Source organism: Ptychodera flava, chromosome 3, assembly GCF_041260155.1.
Source record: "Ptychodera flava strain L36383 chromosome 3, AS_Pfla_20210202, whole genome shotgun sequence".
Lineage (NCBI taxonomy): Eukaryota > Metazoa > Hemichordata > Enteropneusta > Ptychoderidae > Ptychodera > Ptychodera flava.
In genome coordinates, this window is record NC_091930.1 from 22,604,344 (window position 1) to 22,627,421 (window position 23,078).

A 23,078-nucleotide genomic window follows, 5' to 3' on the forward strand; every position below is an offset into this window, starting at 1 on the left:
GTGCAATTGATGTGATGTACAAAGCTTAGATTTTTGGAGAAATAAACACCAAGATCCTTGATGACATCAACACGTGTGTGATTGATTGCTTATGCAGCTTATAATTGGAATGAACCGGAATACGCTTGTTGGAGAATGAAATAACAACACATTTTTTAAGATTTAGTTTAACTTTCCATGCTTTGCACCAATTACCAACAAGAGACGACATCTGATTATTCATAACTTAAGTCTTTCAACAGCCATCTCTGCCACCCTCTTGCGCGAGATTTTCTCTCTCTCAGTAGTAGGAAAGCTATCAAAGAAAAGAATATGCTTTGGAACGCGAAGTTCATCTAGCTTTTCCTTCAAGATGCCCATTATTTCTTCTTCTGTACACACCATGTCTGGTCTCAGTACCACGCACAGACAAACCTCATTCACAAATTTCTCGTCTGGGACAGCTACTGCTTGGCACAGTTGCACCTTAGAGTGACCAACTAGATGCCTCTCTATTTCCATAGGATAGATTTTCAATATTTTTTTCTTAATACAATCATCTTTTCTCCCAAGATGCCTAATTCTGCCGTCATCGAGCATAACTCCAACATCTCCAGTCATAAACCATCCTGTTTGAGTTTTCACTCTCGAAGTCTTGTCTTCGTCACCATGGTAGTACTTGAATACGTTAGGGCCGCGGACGCAGATTTCTCCTTCCGTGTTGACTGCTACAGTTCTGAAGTTCTCGTTCACCAGTTTGATTTCTGAATGTGGAATTGGCCGTCCAACATTTTGGACTCTTCCATCGATGGGGTCGGTAGGAACGTGAGATGTCACAAGTAACGCTTCTGTCATCCCATATGAGTTTTGTATATTTGGAGTCAGAACTTTCTTTAATTTTTCTAGAACGGGCAAGAGTAGAATAATTCCTCCGATGAGTGCTAATTTCAAAGAGTAAAAGTCGTGCTTTTCAGTGAGGTTGATAATTTCAAGTGCATAAGTTGGATAAATAACTGTAGATGTACAACGTTCTTTCTGCAAAGTATAAAGAAATGTCTGCACATTAACTGATTCAGGCAAAACAAGCCTATCTCCAGCCGTTAACACTGGTGCAAACAAGGCTTCAGCTGAAACTGGATACATGTGCACAACACAAAGGTGGCAGCCAGGATGCCCCTCATTTATGTCTGCATGAATTTCGGATATAGAAATTGAACATTCGACGATGGCGCTGTGACTGTGAACTGCAGCTTTCCAAATTCCAGTACTGCCGGAAGTAAAAAAGATAACAGCAGGGTTATCTGGCTGAATTTCGTTTTCCAAACTTTGCAGTTCCGAGCCTCCGATTTCTCTTAAGGGATAGCAAGCCCCCTTCTTTTCCATGGAATCGATGTTGATGAAACAGCGAACACTTGGAAGAGGCTGAAGACAACATGGAACAAGGCCTTCTTCAACTCCTGGAACCGCATTACGGATAACGGCCAGAGCATCACCGTCGATGACCAAGGCCGCCGAGCCAACTTTGCTTATTTGCGCTACCAGTAGATCGGCCTTTAGTGAAGGAAAATGTCTGACAGCGACAAGACCTGCCTTTACGGCTCCCATGTAAGCCGCGATGTACTCATATCTTCTGCCAACCACTATTCCTAACTTTTCACCTTTCTGTAGACCAAGTTTTATCAGCCCCTTGGCGAACCCATCTACTTGTTGTCTCAGTTCCTTGAAGCTTATGCGTATGACGTCACCATTCTTTGGATAGTAAGTTATTGCTTCTCTTTCTGGATATTTGTCGCTGGTCATATCGAATACTTGACCAATGGTCTTGCCACAAAATCGTCGTTGACATGGTGTGTGACAATAACTGTACGTCAGTTTTGTGGTCGATGCTAGAACTTGAGCTGCCATTGTCTGTCTAAAATTGGTCCCTCAAGTGTTGATTGCTAAAAACGAGTCAAGAGGACATCGATCAACAAGGTATATTCTTATTAATGGTAAATATACATGGTAAAATATTGCAGACATTAATATTTTCTCTCTTAAAAAAAGTTAAATTCACTGTAATTTACTTTACATTTGATCTCAAGTATTGTGTATGCACATTTTAATATCGAGGAGCAGTTTTCATGATGAGATCAGATTATAAATGTTTGCACACGTATTCGCATTGTCGCAGGATTTCAAATCCATGTCATTCAACTGGAGCAAAGCCATATGGCTACCATAACAGTTAGAATCTGTCTATGAATGAACAAGAAAGCACAAAGACCAAGCTTCCTCATCAAGGTTTCAAAAACAAAAACAAAGGAACAATCCTAAATGAAACTATTTTCAACCGATAATTATTGTTGCAACGACGCTAAGTTTGAGGTAATAGTAAATAGTCCCTAAGACGACACTGTCAACTTGTTTTTAACTCGGAGATGGCATCCAGGGTTATTTTCATCAAAATGTGAGTGTGCTAAGCAAACAGTTATCGATGAGGGCGCTGTAAGATTCAACAGCAGCTGTGCATATTCTTGTGCTGCTGTCTGGCTATACTAGTATTTGGTATTCGAAACTTTTAAATGATTCTACTCCTGGTGTGAGGATGGCATCGCCCTGGGCAAAGCAAACGACTTTCTTCACCATGGCACCGATGATATGGAAACAATGAACTCAATATGAACTCTAGCTTCTTCAATGACGCAGCTTGTAACTAATAATTAAACCTTTGCTGTCCATTACCAATACATCAAAATCAATTTGTCTAAAATTCGTCGAATGTTACAGGCAAAGTTGGAATTAGGTCATTTTTGAGTTTGCCATGTACGTAGACTTCTCCTCGCGATTGCGTGCTGTTCCTGTTGCTACTACCATAGGAAACATAGACACGTAATGTCATGCGTTTTTAAGGGTTTCTTCCCATTAACCTTATATAGACTTTGGCCAAAATAGTCTTTTGACCTCAGATCTACGACCCGCTTTTACAACCTTGGTTGTGACGTGTTCTTCCAACCATATTAAGCGATACGTGGTACACGTGCACGCGTTTAGTTTGACTTGTAAAGTTGTCAAATGCTATGTACGCTGATAAGGGCAAACGTTCACATTCAACACAGCCTGAAACGTCGGCGGCTCATGGAAGTAAGATTGAAGACACATCTACTTATAGGCTAGTAGTAAGCTGTAATAGAAGAGTTGTAGATAGTCAGTTAAACGTTACTTGTTTCACTTTTGCGAGCTAAATCAGCGACACCGATCGGCGTCGTACTAAAACTGCGCGGAAAGTCTATGGCTTGATTAGAAGCGGCCTTGTATCGGCACAGCACCACTTGCGCATTCACAGCTATAGTCGACACTGATCCACTCAATATTTGAAGTTTGTACAAATCCTTAAGTGGGTGTAGGGACATTCAAGTACGATGTCATGAAAAGATACGCCAACACACAAGTAATAAATGTGGCCTATTATAGACATTTAAGATTTATATTTAGCTGTCGTGTACCCTGACAAAATGTCGACATGAAATACACCTCTGAGAACATTCACACCTGTTCGTACACTTACTGAAATCTTACAAAAATGGTAGCTCCAACGTGTAACAAGATGTAAATAAAGAGACGCCGAGGATAACACTGTCAATGTTTTTACTATATTTGGTCGATCTTTTTCACGAAAGTTTGTCGAAAGGACCTGGTTGCATGAGCAGGTGAACGTCACAGTTCACTCACTGAAGTGCTGGTGTGTGAAAAAAGCTAGTTGTTTCACAAGGTTAAATCATTTGAATAAAGCGCCACCAAGCTTTGAAATAGATGAACAGATAAACTTTTCACCTTAATTGCGATGTTTTTATTTAATTGTTTGTTGTTGTTTGTTGTTTGTTGTTTGCAGTTTTCTGAAAGCAGCTAATCCATAATCTCGCTTTCCAGACTGCCTTTCTTCGCTGACATAATTTACTATCATGACAGAGTGTGCCGTTGGAGGTAAACCTAAACAGGTCGCTTCGCTCCTCCCTCTCGTCGGTTCGTGTCCCTATTCAACGTCCTTCAATCCCAAACACTCGAATGAACTTGGATTATTTTGCATAAACCACCGACCACGTCTGGAGAGCAAGACATCAATTAATTTCAGTACCTTGATATTAAAACTCAACTCTCCATACTGTATCGGGGTGATTCTGCAATAAAAGCGTGCGATCAGTCCTAGGGATCAGTATGACCTGATATTTTAATAAAAGTCATTGTTTATGTTTCCTCTGAAGGTTTAAATGTGTCAATCAATGTTTCGGTTTCGCAGCTCTCTACTGACCCCTTTTCACTGCAGAGTCTGTATACGTAAGATTTTCCTGACAAGAATTCAAGGTCCATTCAAAACCAATACTCAATACAAAATTACACTTTGTTGGGGTACGCTGAGTCAGCTTGGCCACCTGCACACCCGGTTAGTGAGTTACGAACACTCTCAACATTGTGTGCATGTTAGAAATCAAATCTTTGAGCAAAAACAGTGAACCGTTCAGTTTCCATTGATGAGTAGACAGACCTGTTATATTAGATACCAAAGTCGTCTATCTAGGAAACCAATTTAGTCAAAACATTTTGTGAAGATTTCAAGTTCTTGTATTCGTTCGATTTATGCTTAGGCATACGTTAACCACAAATACCAAGGCCCTTTATCAAATAAGCAAATGTAGGCCAGAATCAAACATGTAAGTTGCTACCGCCTTGTAGGACACAGAGGTGTCCCATTACACTTTATTATTATTATTATTATTATTATTATTATTATTATTATTATTATTATTATTATTATTATTATTATTATTATACTTTATTTAACGAGGGTAGTCCGATTTACAAAATGAATTGTAATTTCCATCAGAGCCCTCTAAAATAAGTCCATTGTCATACAAAGAGAAAGCATACATGGAAAAATTATTGAATTGGGGACATTTCGATAAATAAACAGATTATAAATAAATTTGCGAGACTAAAATGTAACAAAGGTCCAACAAGACACAATCAATCCAAATCAGAGCCCTCGTCCATGAACTTAGCATACAGATAATTACGTAATGTGGATTTAAAGGATAACAAAGTTTCACAGCTACGAACGGACGGGGGAATAGCGTTCCAAATTTTAACTGCTCGATAAGCGAATGATCTTTGACCCATAGCCGTTCTAAATGACGGCGTGTATAAATTACCATGACTAGTGTTGCGCGTATTTAAATGATGCATTTCTGTGAGAGGACGGAATAGATTACATAAATAGGAAGGTGCAAGATTGTGCAGAGTACAGCAGTAAAATAAGTAATACGAAAGTCTATGGGTAACCAATGGAGACAAGTGAGAACAATTCGAGAGGAAACAGATGTATCGACACCTAAAATAACCCTGCCAGCTCTTTTCTGGAGTTTATACAATTTCTGGAGATTTGTTTTGGAAGTGCTACCCCAGACAGTGCAACAATAATCGACTACAGAAAGAAATATCGCATTGTAAACCAAGAGTAGTACATTTCTCTGAGTGAAAGGGCGCAGTTTTCGCAAAATTCCAATTCTCATAGACAAATTCTTACATAGCTTATTAATGTGATCATCCCAACTTAAGATGTTGTCAATTTGCACACCTAGAAGTGTGTGAGTAAAAACATTTACAATTGGAGTGTTGTTGATTTGAATAGTGAAAGGGGCATCAGAATCAGTAAAAAGCTTGATTTTAGGACGTGATGCAACAACCATACATTTTGTTTTAGTGGTATTAATTGACATAGCATTGTTGGAAACCCAGTTTGAAACCGGTATAAGATCCTCATTCAAACTGAAGTTGACATTTTCTATGGTAGCCCCGGAAACACACATGGTCTGGTCATCTGCAAACATTTCCAAATTGCTCCCATTGAGACACAGTGGAAGATCATTTATAAAAATTAAAAACAGAAGTGGACCCAGTATAGAGCCCTGTGGGACTCCACAAGTAACTGGTAACACGTCAGAGTTTTCAGACATATAACTGACAAGCTGGTTTCTACCGGTCATGTAGGAGCGGAACCAATTTAAAGATGACCCAGTTACACCATAAGTAAGAAGTTTCTTAAGCAACATGTCATGATCAACAAGATCGAAAGCTTTACACAAGTCTAAAAACATTAAGCCACTGTACAAACCCTGATCCATATTGCTTAGAAGTTGATCGGTTAACTTAAGCAGAGCAGTATGACATGAGTGTAACTTTCTAAAACCAGATTGAGAGTCAACAATTAAGTTATTACTATGCAGAAAATTGTACAAACTATTGTAAACATGTTTCTCTAAAATTTTTGATAGAATAGTAAAAAGAGAAATAGGCCTATAGTTGTTAATGTCACTTTTTGAACCACACTTATGTATAGGAACAATCTTGGCACTTTTGAAGCAATCAGGAAAGATGCCATTGAAAATAGACATGTTGAAAATACTTGTGACAGAATCTGCTATACAATTTGCACCAAGTTTCAAAAGTCTTGGAGATATATTGTCCCTTCCAGCAGATTTACTATCATCCAATAGAGAAAGCTGCTCTTTTACAAAATTAACTGAGACAGGGGGGATTTGAAAAGTAACAGGGGTTGAGCCAACTTTTGAATTAACCCATGCTGCAGTAATACTCAAATCATTTGAAACATTGATACAGTTACGATACTTATCAGTAATTCCAGTAAAATGAACATTAAATGCCTGGGCAATGTCCTTATGGTTTCTTAGTAATCTACCATCACTATGAATGCAAGGGTTTTGTGTACGAATATCACCCTGGGACAAAATTTCATTCACAGAGCGCCAAATAACGGACGGGTTGCTGGAATTGCTACTGAAAATATCTTTATAGTACCTGCGCTTTGCGAAGGTAATGGTGTGAACAACCCTGTTTCTGAGGGATCTATACAATGACCAATCGTTGGGAGAATTTGACCTTGTAGCTTTAACGAGATGATAGTCTCTTACATGAATGAGGTCAAGAATCTCAGGGCAAAACCATGGCGGCTGTCTGTACCAATTCACACGCCTATCGAAATAAGGAGCGTGTGCATCACAAACATTATTGAAAATACTAGTCCAACCATTAAAGACTGAGTTGACATCGTTTGACAGAGAAACTTGTGGCCATGAAGTCGCCATTAAATCACTAGTAAAATTAACAACACTGAAGTTACGAAACTGTCTTGATTTAACACAAATATGGGAGTCAGTATTGTTCTTGTTGCCATGGTTACGTCTCACTATACAAACGGGGTAGTGATCAGACAGACCAACTTTAGGAATACACACAGAGGAAATGTTCATCGGGCAATTTACATAAACATGGTCGAGGAGTGTACCAGAGACAGGCCGAGTCGGGGCAGTGACAAGTTGTTCTAAATTGCGAGAGACCATACATTTGTAGATGTAATGATTCATACCATTCGGAACAAGAAGATTAAAATTGAAGTCACCCAAGACAATCATTTCCTTGTTTTCGAGATAAACAGACTCAAAGACTGATTCAAGTTCCTTGTCAACAGATATTGTGGAACTTGGTGGTCTATAAACACCGATAACAATGAGTGGGCGACTTTTTTCAATGTGAATTTCAAGAATCATCATTTCAATTGCAGTTGGTTCTAAATCAAACCTACGACTCCATGAAATATCGGAACAAATGTACGTTAGAAGACCCCCACCAATACCAGCTTGTCTGTCTTTCCGACATAAATCAAAACCAGAAATGAAAAACTCAGAATCAGAGTGCGTGTCCCCAAGAAAAGTTTCACTAAGAATTAAAATGTCACATGGCTTAATATCATGATTTAAAATCAAACGTAACTCATCAATCTTGTTAGTGACGTGTTGAATGTTCCAGTGACCTATACGGAGTCCTTTGGCTTTGGAGAGTTCATGAAACGGATTCAGGACAGAGTTCGGAGCAAAGAGCGAAGCTGGATTGAGAGCAATGTTATCGTGTGTTGATGGATGAACGGCACTCTCTTCGTGGCCGGATACCTAGTCACGGGAACAGTTCTTGGCTTTGTGGCCGGAATTTCCGCAAGACCAGCAAGAAATAGCTTCCCCATGTCGACAAACTCTGAATGTGTGCCCTTGTTCTCCACAGTTGAAACATCTAATCGGGTTGGCGTTTGACTGCGCATTACGACGATCAATGGCCTGGCGTTGCGGACATCTTGTTCTCACATGCCCGACGACACCACAATTAAAGCATGTCGGATACGGCCGTCGATTCGACTGAGAGCGAACATCATATCTGGTAGGACGATTGCGTTGGTCACGGTTGCCGGGTTGGATTGCACCAGGAGCACCAAAGTTTGCATTGAAGGTAGATCGCATTCTTTCGGACACTGGTCGATTCGACAAGCTGTTGCTTCTTGGCTGCATACTACCACGGTTGTCAAATTTCCCAGCAGTGAACATCTGGTCGAGCCTTGCATACATCAACATTTTCCTCAAGCCTTTGACACTAAGATGAAGGCCATCACGATACAATGCTGATGTGTCAATGGTGTTATCGCGGAATTTAAATGCATTGTCATTGTCAATGAACGTAGCATGTTCACGTTGGCAGAGCATTGCAAGAGCCGTATTGACTTCATCAATATGTGCTTGTAAATCGGCATTATCAGTTCGAGGAGGAATACTGAGAACGGTGACGTGGTCATTTGATTTTGAGTTCGCGAGATTGATTAAATCATGATAGTCTGATATGACGTCATTAGTTGATTTACCACTGCTGATGTTATTTGTGCCGACCTGGAGGACAATTTCTCTATAGTCCCTGTTTTGGGTTGATAATTGCTGGCACCAGGTATAGATCTTACAGTAGCTTCACGACTTGATGCTGATATGAAACGGAGTAGCGAATCCCCAATCAGTAAAGTCTGGTTTTGCGAAGACTGCTGCTGCACTCCGATGTCATTAGTTTGTGTTGACGATGTTGTAGTTGTTGGAATCGTAGTTTCCGGCATATGTGTAGCAGCGTTTTCGTGACGGTTCGAAGAGTTAGTTTCAGCACGCAGCCGGAGTGTTAATTCTACATTCTGTTCCCGTACCATAGCTAGTTCGTCCTTAAGGACAGAGTTTTCTTGCATAGATGATGAGTATAACTTCATGAGATCTGCGTTCGCGTTTTCGAGTTCAGAAAGTTCACTTCTGAGGATAGCAATATTTTTTGTGATGAGTCTGCACTCTTTGCAAGGCCAGAAATAGCGATTCGTCTCCTCACTGCTCGCATCCACACATGGCAAATGATACCATTTGAGACAAAGACTGCATCTAATCATGTCACCATCGCCTGATCTATTGAACTTACAACTTTCAGTGCAGTGCGGTTCAAGGTCTGAGTGTTTACTTTGATCGGACAGTTTCTTCAAAGCGGCACGTTTCTTCTTAGATTTGCGTTGCTTTTTAACAGGATGAAGGACTTGAGTGTCGGAATCTGGTGAGCAAGAGTGTGTGGTTTCAGCTTCGTCACCAGAAACTTCAGGTTCTGAGTTACTAAAGCTCTTCATCAAAGATTGGATGGGAGAAGTGAACAAACCAATGATAGAGCTTGATGAGCTGTGTGATGACTTTCCCATACCATTTAAACGTGCTTGTACTCGGTTGTTCAAGGCATTACCAATGTAGTGACAAGCAGATTTGATTGCGTCAGCAGAAACATCTGGTAGAAGACTTCTCATTTCCTTGTTCATTTCATCGACGAAAGGCCATTTATTAAAGTCTCTGAGTTGGTTCAGAGACATCTTGTTGATCTTAGCTATGTACTTGCCTTTAATTTTCTTCTCCATGTCCGCCGGTACGGTGGATTCATCCGATTTTTTCGACTTTGACGAAAATAATCTTCCTGATCCGCCAGCCAGACAAACAGACAGACAGACTGACCAACATCGGGCAAATCAATAAGCGAGCGAGAACGCACGCTACATACATACATACATACATACATACATACATACATACATACATACATACATACATACATACATACATACATACATACATACATACATACATACATACATACATACATACATACATACATACATACATACAACATACATACATACATACATACATACATACATACATACATACATACATACATACATACATACATACATACATACATACATACATACATACATACATACATACATACATACATACATACATACATACATACATACATACATACATACATACATACATACATACATACATACATACATACATACATACATAAAGGTATACAAGCCAATTAATTCTGTGGCCAGAAAAAAAGATTGACACAATAACAACTACAGAAAAAGTTTGACACTAAGTTCGAATTCTTTTTCATTCGTGAAGGTCGGAAAAATGATTGGAATTTTGAAAATATCATGTTTTCCGTTATGTTGATACGTATAGGAGATGCTAATGACGACGACGGACATTAACCCCATCTGATACAAACCCTTCTCTTTTCCTCAATTCTCACGCGAAAGCAGGAGGAAAGGCATCTCCATATCCATCTGAACACTTTCTCGATGATCCATTTGAGGCACGAAGCTGAAAATGAAAAATGAAAATCTTTAACTACTAAATGTATGAATAGAATGAGCAGTTAAATGACCACGATGATTGCCAAGAAATGGGCAAGGGATAGAGAGGTGAACAGACCGAGAATCTGCCAAGCATTACCTGGAACAAGATCAACAATTCATCACGAAGATAGTCAGGGTGAAAAATGGTGCGGACCGTTAAGTTTTATACCTTCGTGGATGATTGCTTGATTTGTACTTTAATGTGACGTATTTTTATTAAGATGTTTGCATGCTTGAATCAAAATGCGGACTGTTGTGAATGATGGCTATAGCATTCTGTGGTAATATGAGGCGTTATAAGGCCCATCGCAATCATAGCAATGAGCCCGGATTTGGCAAAAAGCGCCACTGAGGGCGCTATTTTCATAACTGTCTCAAACTTTCCGTGGACTTGCCCACCCGGGAAAATTCATCAGTAGTCAAGATGGTATTGACCTAACACCTGTCAAGAGGATTCGTGCCGGTGAATGTTTAAAATAGGAAAATTGAGCTATACGCTAGTGTGGTGGCCCATGGGAAATTAATATTAACACGATTGGAACTGATTTGGTTTAACTAAGCTGGATAGTGAAGTTTGATAGTTAAATGCAAGTTTATCTGTTAAGTTATACAGTTGTTTTTATGAGTAACTGTAATATTGCAATATTCTGCTATTAGGCAACTAAAACCTGAACAATATGAAGATCCAATTCTCCCAAATTAGTTGTTCTATTTATCATATTTGCGTTTCCTTTCGTTTTAGTATGATCACGTTCAATCTACCCATCTTTGGTTTAGCAGCTATGGTCTGATGTGACACCTAAGTTAGAGCACTCAGCACGATTGCACAAACATTTAAGAACTGTTGTCGAACAAGACTTTGATTACTCACCATCATGCAAAAAGACAAACTCTATCCATTGTCTTCATTTCTTGTCAACATTTTCAACTAGAGACATTCAATAATTCTTTAACGTTCTCCTAAAAGTGCATTTAGTTCACTTGCAAGACAGCAGCTATATCTGTTATGCAAACGATTGAATGAGTGCTATTTCAGTTTACAAAAAGTAAGCCAACTTTATTTGTAGTCTGTCTACGTGATGAATAAATTCGTGCCATGATAAGCTGATATTGCCTCACAATCTCACGATCCAAAACAGCCGAAGTAGATTTATGAAACATAGCAGTTATCGGACATTAATTAATAATGTTGGCTATATTCATTATCACGGTGATAATGTAAAGTAATGTAAAGTAAACGTGATATTCCAACTAACCCTGGGCTTGAGTTTCTCCTAATTCGCACTGAGTGCCATCACAGGTCGTTTTCTCCTTTGTGACCACGGTCAAATAAGCTGTCTTGTCAGCACAGTGTGAACCAATCACAGACGAGACTGACAAAATGTCTTCGATTGGCTCTTCAATGATCTCAACTTCCTGCGTATTTACTATCTTGTCGTCATCAACTTTCTGACCCTGCCATTGAAGTTAAACATCAGAAAGGGAGTATGATGCCAAATATTTGCTATAGAGGCACTAAGGTTAAAATATGAAGCAAAGGTAAATTTTCACATTTCTTGCAATCCTTGCATGATTCTGGACACATGACTATTCCATATTGATAAAGAGTCATCAGCATAAAATTTCAATACCGAAATAATGCTCATTAATGTAGGCCTAATTTTCATAAAATCCACACTTTACATGCACTTTACGAAAGCGGTATGTTATGACACGAGCTTTGACTGGATAATAAACGGCCGTCCGCTCGGAGTGCAAAATTCTATTGCAATGTGGGCAGGTCACAGCTTGGTGACAGACGACTATTTAGGATAATGTTGTTTGTCGTTGCTGACAGACTCACAAAAGACGGTCGAATTTTCCAAATAACAAGTGAACATAGGTCACTTGGAACATATCACCTAACTTTCCTGACAGATATCTCGTCCGGAACAGAAGTTAAAATATCGGCAGTACAACTCACCATGGATCTCGTATTAGTGATGCGGAATAATAACATGGCCACAAAGTAGGATAGTCATTGATACACGTAAAATAATCATTCAATGTTTCCGGTATGAATTTAACGCATTTTATGGTCATGTGAGTAAAAGAATCTCACACCTTCAAGGACCAGGAATCAGATTTCTCACACTCGTTGGGGATATTTTGTCTCACGCTTGTCGCAGAGAAAATTCCCCTACTCGTGTGAGAAATCTAATCCCAGGTCCGTGTGGGATGTGAGATTCTAATGTTATAAGTCAAGCCCCTATGAGAACAATGAATATTAAATATTTAGTCTCTACTACTGAGTAGCATGCATAGGACTAGTAACTATAGTCGTAGATATTCCCCTTATTGGTGATAGTGAATCAATAGTTAAGAATTCGTAAGCCGTTATGGCGATATGTTTGACTTGTTTAACCATCATCAGGTGAATATCATCACAGATATTGATCATGATACAAGATGACAGGTAATTTAATCACGTAGAATTAATTTAGATCTCAATTGCTGCCGATACAGTGGTACAAAGTCTCGCTACAGAACATGAGAAGGGCGAGTCAGAGCTGTGGTCGCCATCCCCGCATGGTTATTAGTCCCCACGGACACCGTCCGGGGGGACTTATAGGTTTGGTCATGTCCGTGCGTGTGTGCGTGCGTGCGTGCGTGCGTGCGTGCGTGCGTGCGTGCGTGCGTGCGTCCGTCCGTTCACGCAGATATCTCAGAGATGCCTGGAGCGATTTCATTCAAACTTGGTACAAGGATTACGTCATATGTCATACAGATGCACGTCGATTTGTTTTGTGATACGATCCAATATGGCTGCCAGGCGGCCATTTTATTATGATTTTTTCATGTACAGAGCCATAACTCAGGCATATCTCAACCGATTTTATTCAAAGTTGGTACAAGGACATTGACCTATGTCATACATATGCATGTCAATTTGTTTTGTGATACGATCCAATATGGCCGCCAGGCGGCCATTTTATTACGATTTTTTCATGTACAGAGCCATTACTCAGGCATGTTTCAACCGATTTTATTCAAAGTTGGTACAAGGACATTGACCAATGTCATAGATATGCACGTCAATTTGTTTTGTGATACAATCCAATATAGCCGCCGTGCGGCCATTTTGTTACGATTTTTTTCATGTACAGAGCCATAACTCAGGCATATCTCAACTGATTTTATTCAAAGTTGGTACAAGGACATTGACCTATGTCATACATATGCACATCAATTTGTTTTGTGATATGATCCAATATGGCCGCCAGGCGGCCATTTCATTACGATTTTTTCATGTACAGAGCCATTACTCAGGCATGTTTCAACCGATTTTATTCAAATTTGGTACAAGGACATTGACCAATATCATAGCTATGCACATCAATTTGTTTTATGATACGATCCAATATGTCCGCCGTGCGTCCATTTTGTCATGATTTTTTCATGTACAGGGCCATAACTCTGGCATATCTCAACCGACTTTATTCAAAGTTGGTACAAGGACATTGACCTATGTCATACACATGCACATTGATTTGTTTTGTGATACGATCCAATATGGCTGCGGTGTGGCCATTTTGATATGTTTTTTTCATGTCGGGAACCATAACTCAGACATGTATCAAGCAAATTTATTAAAAGTTGGTACAAGCTAGGAGATTGATTAATGTCATACATATGCACGTTAATTTGTTTTGTGATACAATCCAATATGGTCGCCGTGTGGCCATTTTATTACGATTTTTTTATGTCCTGAACGATAACTCAGACATGTATCCAGCGAATTTTTTTCAAAAGTATTTTTATCACAGATTTAATGAAGAGGACTCTATCCTCTCTGAGGACCTGTAATCAAAGTACCCATTAACAAGTGGGGACTGTGTCATCAACGATGACTTGTTATACATATATACGTCAATTTGTTATGTGATACGATCCAATATGGCCACTAGGCAGCCATTTTATTACGATGTTTTCATGTACAGAGCCATAACTCAGATATGTTTCGACCGATTTTATTCAAAGTTGGTACAAGGAGATTGACTAATGTCATACATATGCATGTCAATTTGTTATGTGATACGATCCAATATGGCTGCCTTGCGGCCATTTTGTTACGACTTTTTCATGTACAGAGCCATAATACTCTCAGGCATATCTCAACCGATTTTATTCAAAGTTGGTACAAGGACTTAACCTATGTCATACATATGTATGTCAATTTGTTTCATGATATGATCCAATATGGCTGCATGGCAGCCATTTTGTTACAATTTTTTCGTGTCCTTAGCCAAAACTTGGGCATGTCTCCACTTATTTTATTCACCAATTTAATCATTGTACAAGGACAGTGACCTATGTCATACATATGCACATTGATTTGTTTTGTGGCCATTTTTTTCCGATTTTTCATGTCTGGAACCATAACTCAGACATGTATCAAGCGAATTTATTCAAAGTTGGTACAAGGACATTGACTTATTTATGTATGTCGATTGGTTTCACGAGATGGTCCAATATGGCCACATGGTAGCAATTTTGTTATGGTTGTTTCATGTCGAGAGCCATAACTCTGGCAAGTCTCAACTGATCTTATTCAAAGTTGGTACATGTACATTGACTTACGTCATACATATACGTGTTGAGTTTTGAAACAGTAAGATCAAATATTGCTGCATGGCGGTGATTTTGTTACAATTTTCAAATGTACAGAGCCATAATCAGACATATTTCCACCAGTATCATTCAAAGTTGGTACAAGGACATTGACCTACGAGTATTTCATACATATGCTCGTCAATTTGTTTCACGTCATGTAGCAGTAACATGTCAATTATTGAAGTTTTGTAAGTAGGCTGATATGTCAAGAAATATGTACTGCATCAATTCATGAAACTTTATACAGATGATAACTGATGTTAAGCTCACATTGCTTTAACATTGAAAAGACATTTATCAGTGTCATTTTAATTAATTTGTCATTGCATAAGTAATGAACTTTCCTAATTAGGGTGATATAGCCATAAATTAATACAACGTCAAATGTGATGAAACTTGATACAGATGTTGATCTCATAGTGTTGTAAATACTGCATCAAACTTTATGAAATATGGTACCAGTGATAATCTGTCAAGTGTTAGAATTGTGTGCACAAATGTTTTGCACATCCTGTTGATTAATTCCTTGTTGACTCATTTTCTGAACTTTAGGATGGTGGCCTACATTGGTTTTATGTTTTCATCACCATGGAACTCATTCTTGGCCATTGAGCGTCATCTGTATCAAAGTATTTTATCACAGACCTAATTATTGAAGAGGACTCTAACCTCTCTGAGGACATGTAATCAAAGTACCCATTAACAAGTGGGGACTGTGTCATCAACGATGACTTGTTCTCAAAATTATACCTACTGGAATGAAGTGTTGCGATCAAAGTATTTGGCTCGAATCAGGCTTCGAAAAATAAAAATTAGGACTTACGTCTGACATTTCTAGATCATTCTGAAGATTCTCGGGGCTGATTTCTTCGGTTGCATCGTATGCAGACAGATAACAGACTCCTTTGTCTTCATCAACAGTGGCGTCAATTTTCTACAGGAAATACAAAATGACAGTGTTATTACTATTAAGTTCTCATCTTCACTCGACTGACTGCAAGTATTCCAAATTCACCAAAAGAGAACGGTCCGAATCAAAAACACCGACCAACATTAATGCGAAGAGGAAATGACAAGTTTTCGAAAATGGTGGATTGTGCTCTCTCTATTGCAACTTCACGACATTTACACTGTAGAGCGAATGAGCGAGCGAGCGGGCGAGAGAGCGAGCGAGACAGAAAGACAGACAGAAAGACAGACAAGACAGACAGACAGACAAAGACAAAGAAGAAGTACGAGTGTCGCATATGTATAAGTAAACCTGTTCATGATCCCACAAGAGAACGATGTGCTCCAGTGCCAAAGTATAAGAAGCTTCTGCCCGGTGACAGCAGAGAAATATTGACTATACGTGGTGGGATAGTCGCCGCCGTCGTCTCAGTGTAGGACTTATAGAATCCCAGATTCCAATTGACTGAGATGGAATGTCTCACACGAGTTGGGGAATTTCTATCTAACACGAGCCTGGGTTATTTTTCTCGCATCCCTTCAATAACTGAAAATTGAATTTATCGTATTTTACTATACCATCGTCATCGAGAACCTTTATTCTATATCATTCCCACTCGAATATCATTGTCAACCTCCACTCACAGATAATGCTATATTAAAAATGTTTTACTGACAAAGGTTTATACTCACTGCTGTAACAACATTCAGTATTGATATTGTGGCGGTGTATTAGTCAGAATAACCAGGTGGCATCTTATTTCGGTCGATTTTTAAACATATTTGTCATCAAAAGGTATTGCAGAAACCCTTTTGCTTTGAAGTTCGTCTGCCGCGCTAAAATTCCGCTTTTATATTACGCGACCGTGCAGTACACTTCTTGGGGCGCTGGGACAACAAGGACCAATGAGCATTCGTCAAACGAAAAAAACTTTGCCCGCGCGAACAAATCGATTCCACACTGGCGTTCCTGCACTCCCGTGTGCGCGTACTGGGGACGTGACAATATGCGTCTTTTCTAAAGAAACTTAAGGAAAGAACGTTGTTCAAAAAATAACGAAAGACTTATATCCAGAAAATCCGACTATTCGATTTGACATTGGCAAATTCATGCGGCTGGCATACGGTGACCGTTCGTGTATGCATTCGGAAAGTTTGTACAACATGTATACATAATTTAAGTACCTCATAGACGTCGCGCACTATGTACGGCGCATCTAGACCGGTCTTTGGCTCGGAACCATCTTCAGGCACAGTGTAGCCTGTCTTGTAGATCTCCTCGCCCTTGTCGACGTTGACTTCAACCAAACCTTCGTAGGTCGTGTCGCCTTGTGCAATGGTAACCGGGTATTTCTGAAAGGCGTTGAATTATTCAAGGATGCAACTTACTAATGTACAGAGAAATTATTGAAACACTCTTTTAATCGTGTTTCCATATATGCACAGGTGGTGTTTAATATTGCCTAGAAGGTAGTTTTTGTGTTTTTATGAAATTTTCGAATAAAATTCAAGTTGGAATACACTAAAATCAGAAAGAATGATTTAAGAAAAATGTTTCGTCACGAATGTAACAAATCTGAGTAACGTGCAAATTTAATACATTAGGCCTACCTCAGCATTACATATTGAGACGACCAGAAGTAGAACCATCAGAGTGCCTTGAAACTTCATTATGACGCCTATGTTCGAACTACGAGCTCGGATCTCGCTTTTCGTCCTGAAAAAGAGCTGTGCAGTTTGCGCTTATTTTAGCCTCAAGAGAAAACAAAACACAAACAAACTGACAACATTGTGAATTGGTGACGTTTCACTGAATCATTTCGTACTTTGGTTCTGTGGAAGACCATTTCTTTGCCATGAGAATCAAATGCCTTCATTGAGAGTGTCTATGACATGGCAGCTCGACCGCAACCTCAGAACCGTTTTGTTTGTAACGTCGCACTTATCACAGCGACCGCTTCTCATGGACACAAGAAATGTACTAGTCCTGCTTGTCAAAATCTCCACATCATCTAGAATCTCTTAAAGTTGATCCCACAGCATTAAAGAACCCTTTTCCACAAAAGCGAGGGATCCGAAAAATAAATCAACATATAAAAGCATGGGAAGTGCCAAACTTACCTGAACGGACAGACGGTACTAACCTGCAAGTTCCACGTTAGCCGGATAAGTATGCTCTCTCAGTACACGACGTTCACTGTTTTATAATGTTTTTGGAACGTCCCACCAGTACTAAAATTGCTGATCCTAAGATTTTCTGAAAAATTTATTGCACTATGTAAATTAGCTTCACGCAGAATTATCGCCAATTAATGTGTCGGCGACATGCTAGAAATACTGGTCTTGTCTTGTTTATGGATGTTTGCGCACGGTAAAATCCCCGTAACATGCTGTGCCGTGTCCTCATGTGAAATGTCTCCGCCTCTCCCTATATTGCACTATCATAACTTTTTTAATGTATATGAAAAGTTTTACCATGGTCTATGTAGCTGTAATTTCGCACGTAACCACTGTAAGTTCACGTGGTACAGTTTTGAATTCACCACGGTGGAGAAAAGAAATGCTTTACAAGGACAGACATACAAATATATACAACAATACTATATCATAACAATGTTTCAGATTAACTTTACTATACTATAATACGACACGGGAATACAATACACAACCAGACACGACACTACATTACACTTCACTATACTACATTACACAACACACTTCGCCGAACCACACCACAGCAAACCAATCTACCTACACTCCACTGTAATACTCTAACTACACTACACTACACAACACTACACTACACTACACTACACTACACTACACTACACTACACTACACTACACTACACTACACTACACTACACTACACTACACTACACTACACTACACTACATACATCCTGTGCATATACATCCATACATACACCCTGTTAACATACATACATACATACATACATACATACATACATACATACATACATACATACATACATACATACATACATACATACATACATACATACATACATACATACATACATACATACATACAAACATACATACATACATACATACATACATACAGACAGACAGACAGACAGACAGACAGACAGACAGACAGACAGACAGACAGACAGACAGACACAGACATACATACATACATACATACATACATACATACATACATCATACATACATACATACATACATCATACATACATACATACATACATACATACATACATACATACATACATACATACATACATACATACATACATACATACATACATACATACATACATACATACATACATACATACATACATACAAGCCAAAATATGTTAGCAACAACAGGGAACAAAGCTTTATGAAACCATTCCTGCAGTTGCAACTTAAATTCTCAATCACCCTTCCCCTCTGTCCTGTCACACTGTATATTCTCCATGTCAATCCACCATACAGCAGCCGACAAAACACTGTTAAACTGTCTTATATGTGACCGCGCACCAATGAAAATGGCACAATCAAGTTCCATCGCCCGCGTCTGATATCAAATTCCCCTTGTACTTCGTCGTTTTTTTTGTGCTGTAGATCACATATTCAACGGAATTTTTTCACCTCACTATTTACATTTTGAAACATTCCATTGCCCCTCCCCCCCCCCCCCTCCCCAGCTATCTTTCAATACATCTGGGTAAATCACCTTAGTGAAAATGTTGATGTGATCACCATATCTACGATTGTAGATGGCCATAATTATCACGCTAGTAACTGTTGAAAGCAGAGAAACAAATCGTTTATTATATTTGTGTTTTCTCACGATTTATCAAGCGTCACATTTGCGTGGGCAGTTCTATCCTCATAACGCCCCCGATTTATCCATTTGCCTGACTGTCCCCTCACCTTTTGTTGATGTTGTTGATAATGTTGCATCAATGTGGTCTTTCCATCATGTCTGTTTTTCTATGTGATTGGTAAGTTATATCTCAATCTATACAACCCTGCGAGCTAAGCTTTTCTTGATCTTTTATTTTTATAATACGCCTCTACCATATGCCATCGAACGAGTAATGACAGGATATATGTAGTACAACTCCACTGTGACAATACAATACAATACAATACAATACAATACAATACAATACAATACAATACAATACAATACAATACAATACAATACAATACAATACAATACAATACAATACAATACAATACAATACAATACAATACAATACACAATACAATACACAACACAACACCAAACACACACACACAACACAACACAACACAACACAACACAACACAACACAAAACAACACAACACAACACAACACAACACAACACAACACAACACAACACAACACAACACAACACAACACAACACAACACAACACCAAACAACACAACACACAACACAACACAACACAACACAACACAACACAACACAACACAACACACACAACACAACACGACATTGCACTCCAGAGAGGAACTGGAAGAATAAGGTACAACGGCACATTCAGACAAAGACACAACACGTGGACAGAAGGGAACAGGCAGAGAGAGAGAGAGAGAGAGAGAGAGAGAGAGAGAGAGAGAGAGAGAGAGAGAGAGAGAGAGAGAGAGGAGAGGAGAGAGAGAGAGAGAGAGAGAGAGAGAGAGAGAGAGAGAGAGAGAGAGAGAGAGAGAGAGAGAGAGAGAGAGAGAGAGAGAGAGATTTCACTAACGTACATAATGAAATCTCAATATCCTTTTGACAGAATATAATGGGTTACCTTAAAGACGGGGAGAAATCAATGGTTTACGGTGTAAGACTTTGCACATCTGAACACCTGGGAACTGTGCACATATTTTGTATTGTATTCAGCCCTTCCGGACTTCTTGGCTCAGGCTGCAGCACATTACGTGATGACTTAAAAAGTACATAGCAACCTAATTAACGAAATTAAACAACACGTAATGCAGATTCACACTTCGTTAGGTTTTGCAAGTGTTATAAAGTGATAAAAGCTGTGTAATGTGTCACTTTTATTACGAACAAACACTAGACGTATTTGGGCTGACTAATTGAAAAACGAGAAAATAATATATTTGTTGCGCATGCGTACACCTCGGGTGGCCCTCACCCACGCAATAAACCATGCCATCATTTCGCTGTCCCGTCCCGAGTCAGAGCTCATCTGATCAACAGATTATCTTTGCAGAGGCAATAACGCCGAGATTAGTTTGTTTAAAGGGATTTCCGACCAGCCTATCAAAATGCACGATTTTGGGTTTTTTATTGTCATGCCTTGTTACTAATGATTGACAGTGAAAAGTTGCTAAGTTAGGCCTTGCTGTCACTGTCACATGTGCGCAGACTACTTCGGCTGTAGTCAGCACGCAGCGATTAAATCATTAGCGGCAAGCATTCTCATCGGCTGTTAGTCTGCCGCGGAACGTCACAGAGAGGCTAACATTTCGTTCAATGAGCTAATAAGTGTAGAATACAAAATCCCAAAACGTTATTTTTGTAGCGGCAGCCATTGTCATTTTTATCATCGTCTAGACCGTCGTTATCATCATCATCATCATAATTATCATCATCATCATGATCATCATTATCATCATAATTATCGTCATCATCATTATCATCATCATAATTATCATCATCATCATGATCATCATTATCATCATAATTAACATCATCATCATAATTATCATCATCATCATCATGATCATCATTATCATCATCATTATCATCATGATCATCGTGATCATCGTTATCATCATCATCATTATCATCATCATTATCATCACCATCATCATCATTATCATAATAATTATCATCATCATCATGATCATCATCATCATTATCATCACCATCATCATCATATATATTATCATCATCATCATTATCATCATCATTGTCATCATCATTATCATCATTATCATATCATCATTATCATGATCATCATCATCATTATCATCATCATAATGATCATGATCATCATCATGATCATGATCATCATAAACATCATCACCACCTTCGTTATCACCATCACCATCATAACCGAAAGCTGAAATGGTCCTTGTTACCCACAGCAGTAAGAAAACCAGTAAAAATTCAGGAATCGTACAACACTGATTATAGATAACACGCCATGAAAAATACTTATTATGCAACGAGCTGAAATCGGACACTTTTTGTGGATAACAGCTTTACACATGTGGAGAACTTGAAAGACAGATACAGGAGTAAATAAATCACTTTAAATTTCTTTGAATCAAACGTGACATTTCGTGACAGATAGTGGTTATTGCTTTCAAAAGTCATAGAAATATATTTTATAAAAGACTGGAAATGATCAGCTTCGTATCAAAGGAGACTAACATTTTGTAGGACTGTATAACGAGCAAAGTGAAGTTCAGTTAAATAGAGCCTTTCTTAAAATCACACCAAAGAAAAGAAGTTACACGACAGCACAGAGCGTCTTTTAAACAGCTTTACTTCTTTAAAAGGTGCCAACTTATTAGATTAAAAAATAAAAAATTTGCTTTAAAAATAAAGCGGGGATCTACATTGTCTGTGGCTTAAGGTGAAGTACTACAAATTACGTCAAAATTAAGTTGTGGTGTCATTTTCTTGAAACTTTGCACAAATATTCTTGGAAGTTGTCCAAATGCAAAAATGAAATAAAAAATGGGGGTCACCATGCTTGTTTCCATGGAAACGGACGTTAAAATGGCATCGTTAGAAATAAATAAAAATGATATAATTCACTTAAACTAAAGAAAGCAATTATAAAACGCTTAGCAAATGAGTTAATTTTAATAAATACCAAGACTTAAGATCCATATCTATCGAATGTATAGTTTTCATGATGTTTGTGAAGAAATTTTAACATAAGTATCGATTAC

General features: G+C 38.7%; 2 protein-coding genes across 2 annotated transcripts; both read right to left on the reverse strand.

Annotated features, from left to right (window-relative positions):
* Positions 1-219: 219 nt before the first annotated feature.
* On the reverse strand, positions 220-1,779 carry LOC139128387 (medium-chain acyl-CoA ligase ACSF2, mitochondrial-like). Its single transcript, XM_070694168.1, has one exon. The coding sequence runs from the start codon at positions 1,777-1,779 to the stop codon at positions 220-222; it is 1,560 nt and encodes a 519-aa protein (XP_070550269.1).
* An 8,640-nt stretch (positions 1,780-10,419) lies between these two features.
* LOC139129751 (uncharacterized) lies at positions 10,420-18,351 on the reverse strand. Its single transcript, XM_070695436.1, has 6 exons — positions 18,296-18,351; positions 17,786-17,891; positions 17,360-17,527; positions 16,050-16,160; positions 11,830-12,028; positions 10,420-10,538 (listed from the first exon to the last, which is right to left on the reverse strand). Exons 2-6 carry the CDS (start codon positions 17,843-17,845, stop codon positions 10,423-10,425), a joined length of 654 nt encoding a protein of 217 aa, XP_070551537.1. The 5' UTR covers positions 17,846-17,891; positions 18,296-18,351; the 3' UTR covers positions 10,420-10,422.
* Between the last annotated feature and the right edge of the window lie 4,727 nt (positions 18,352-23,078).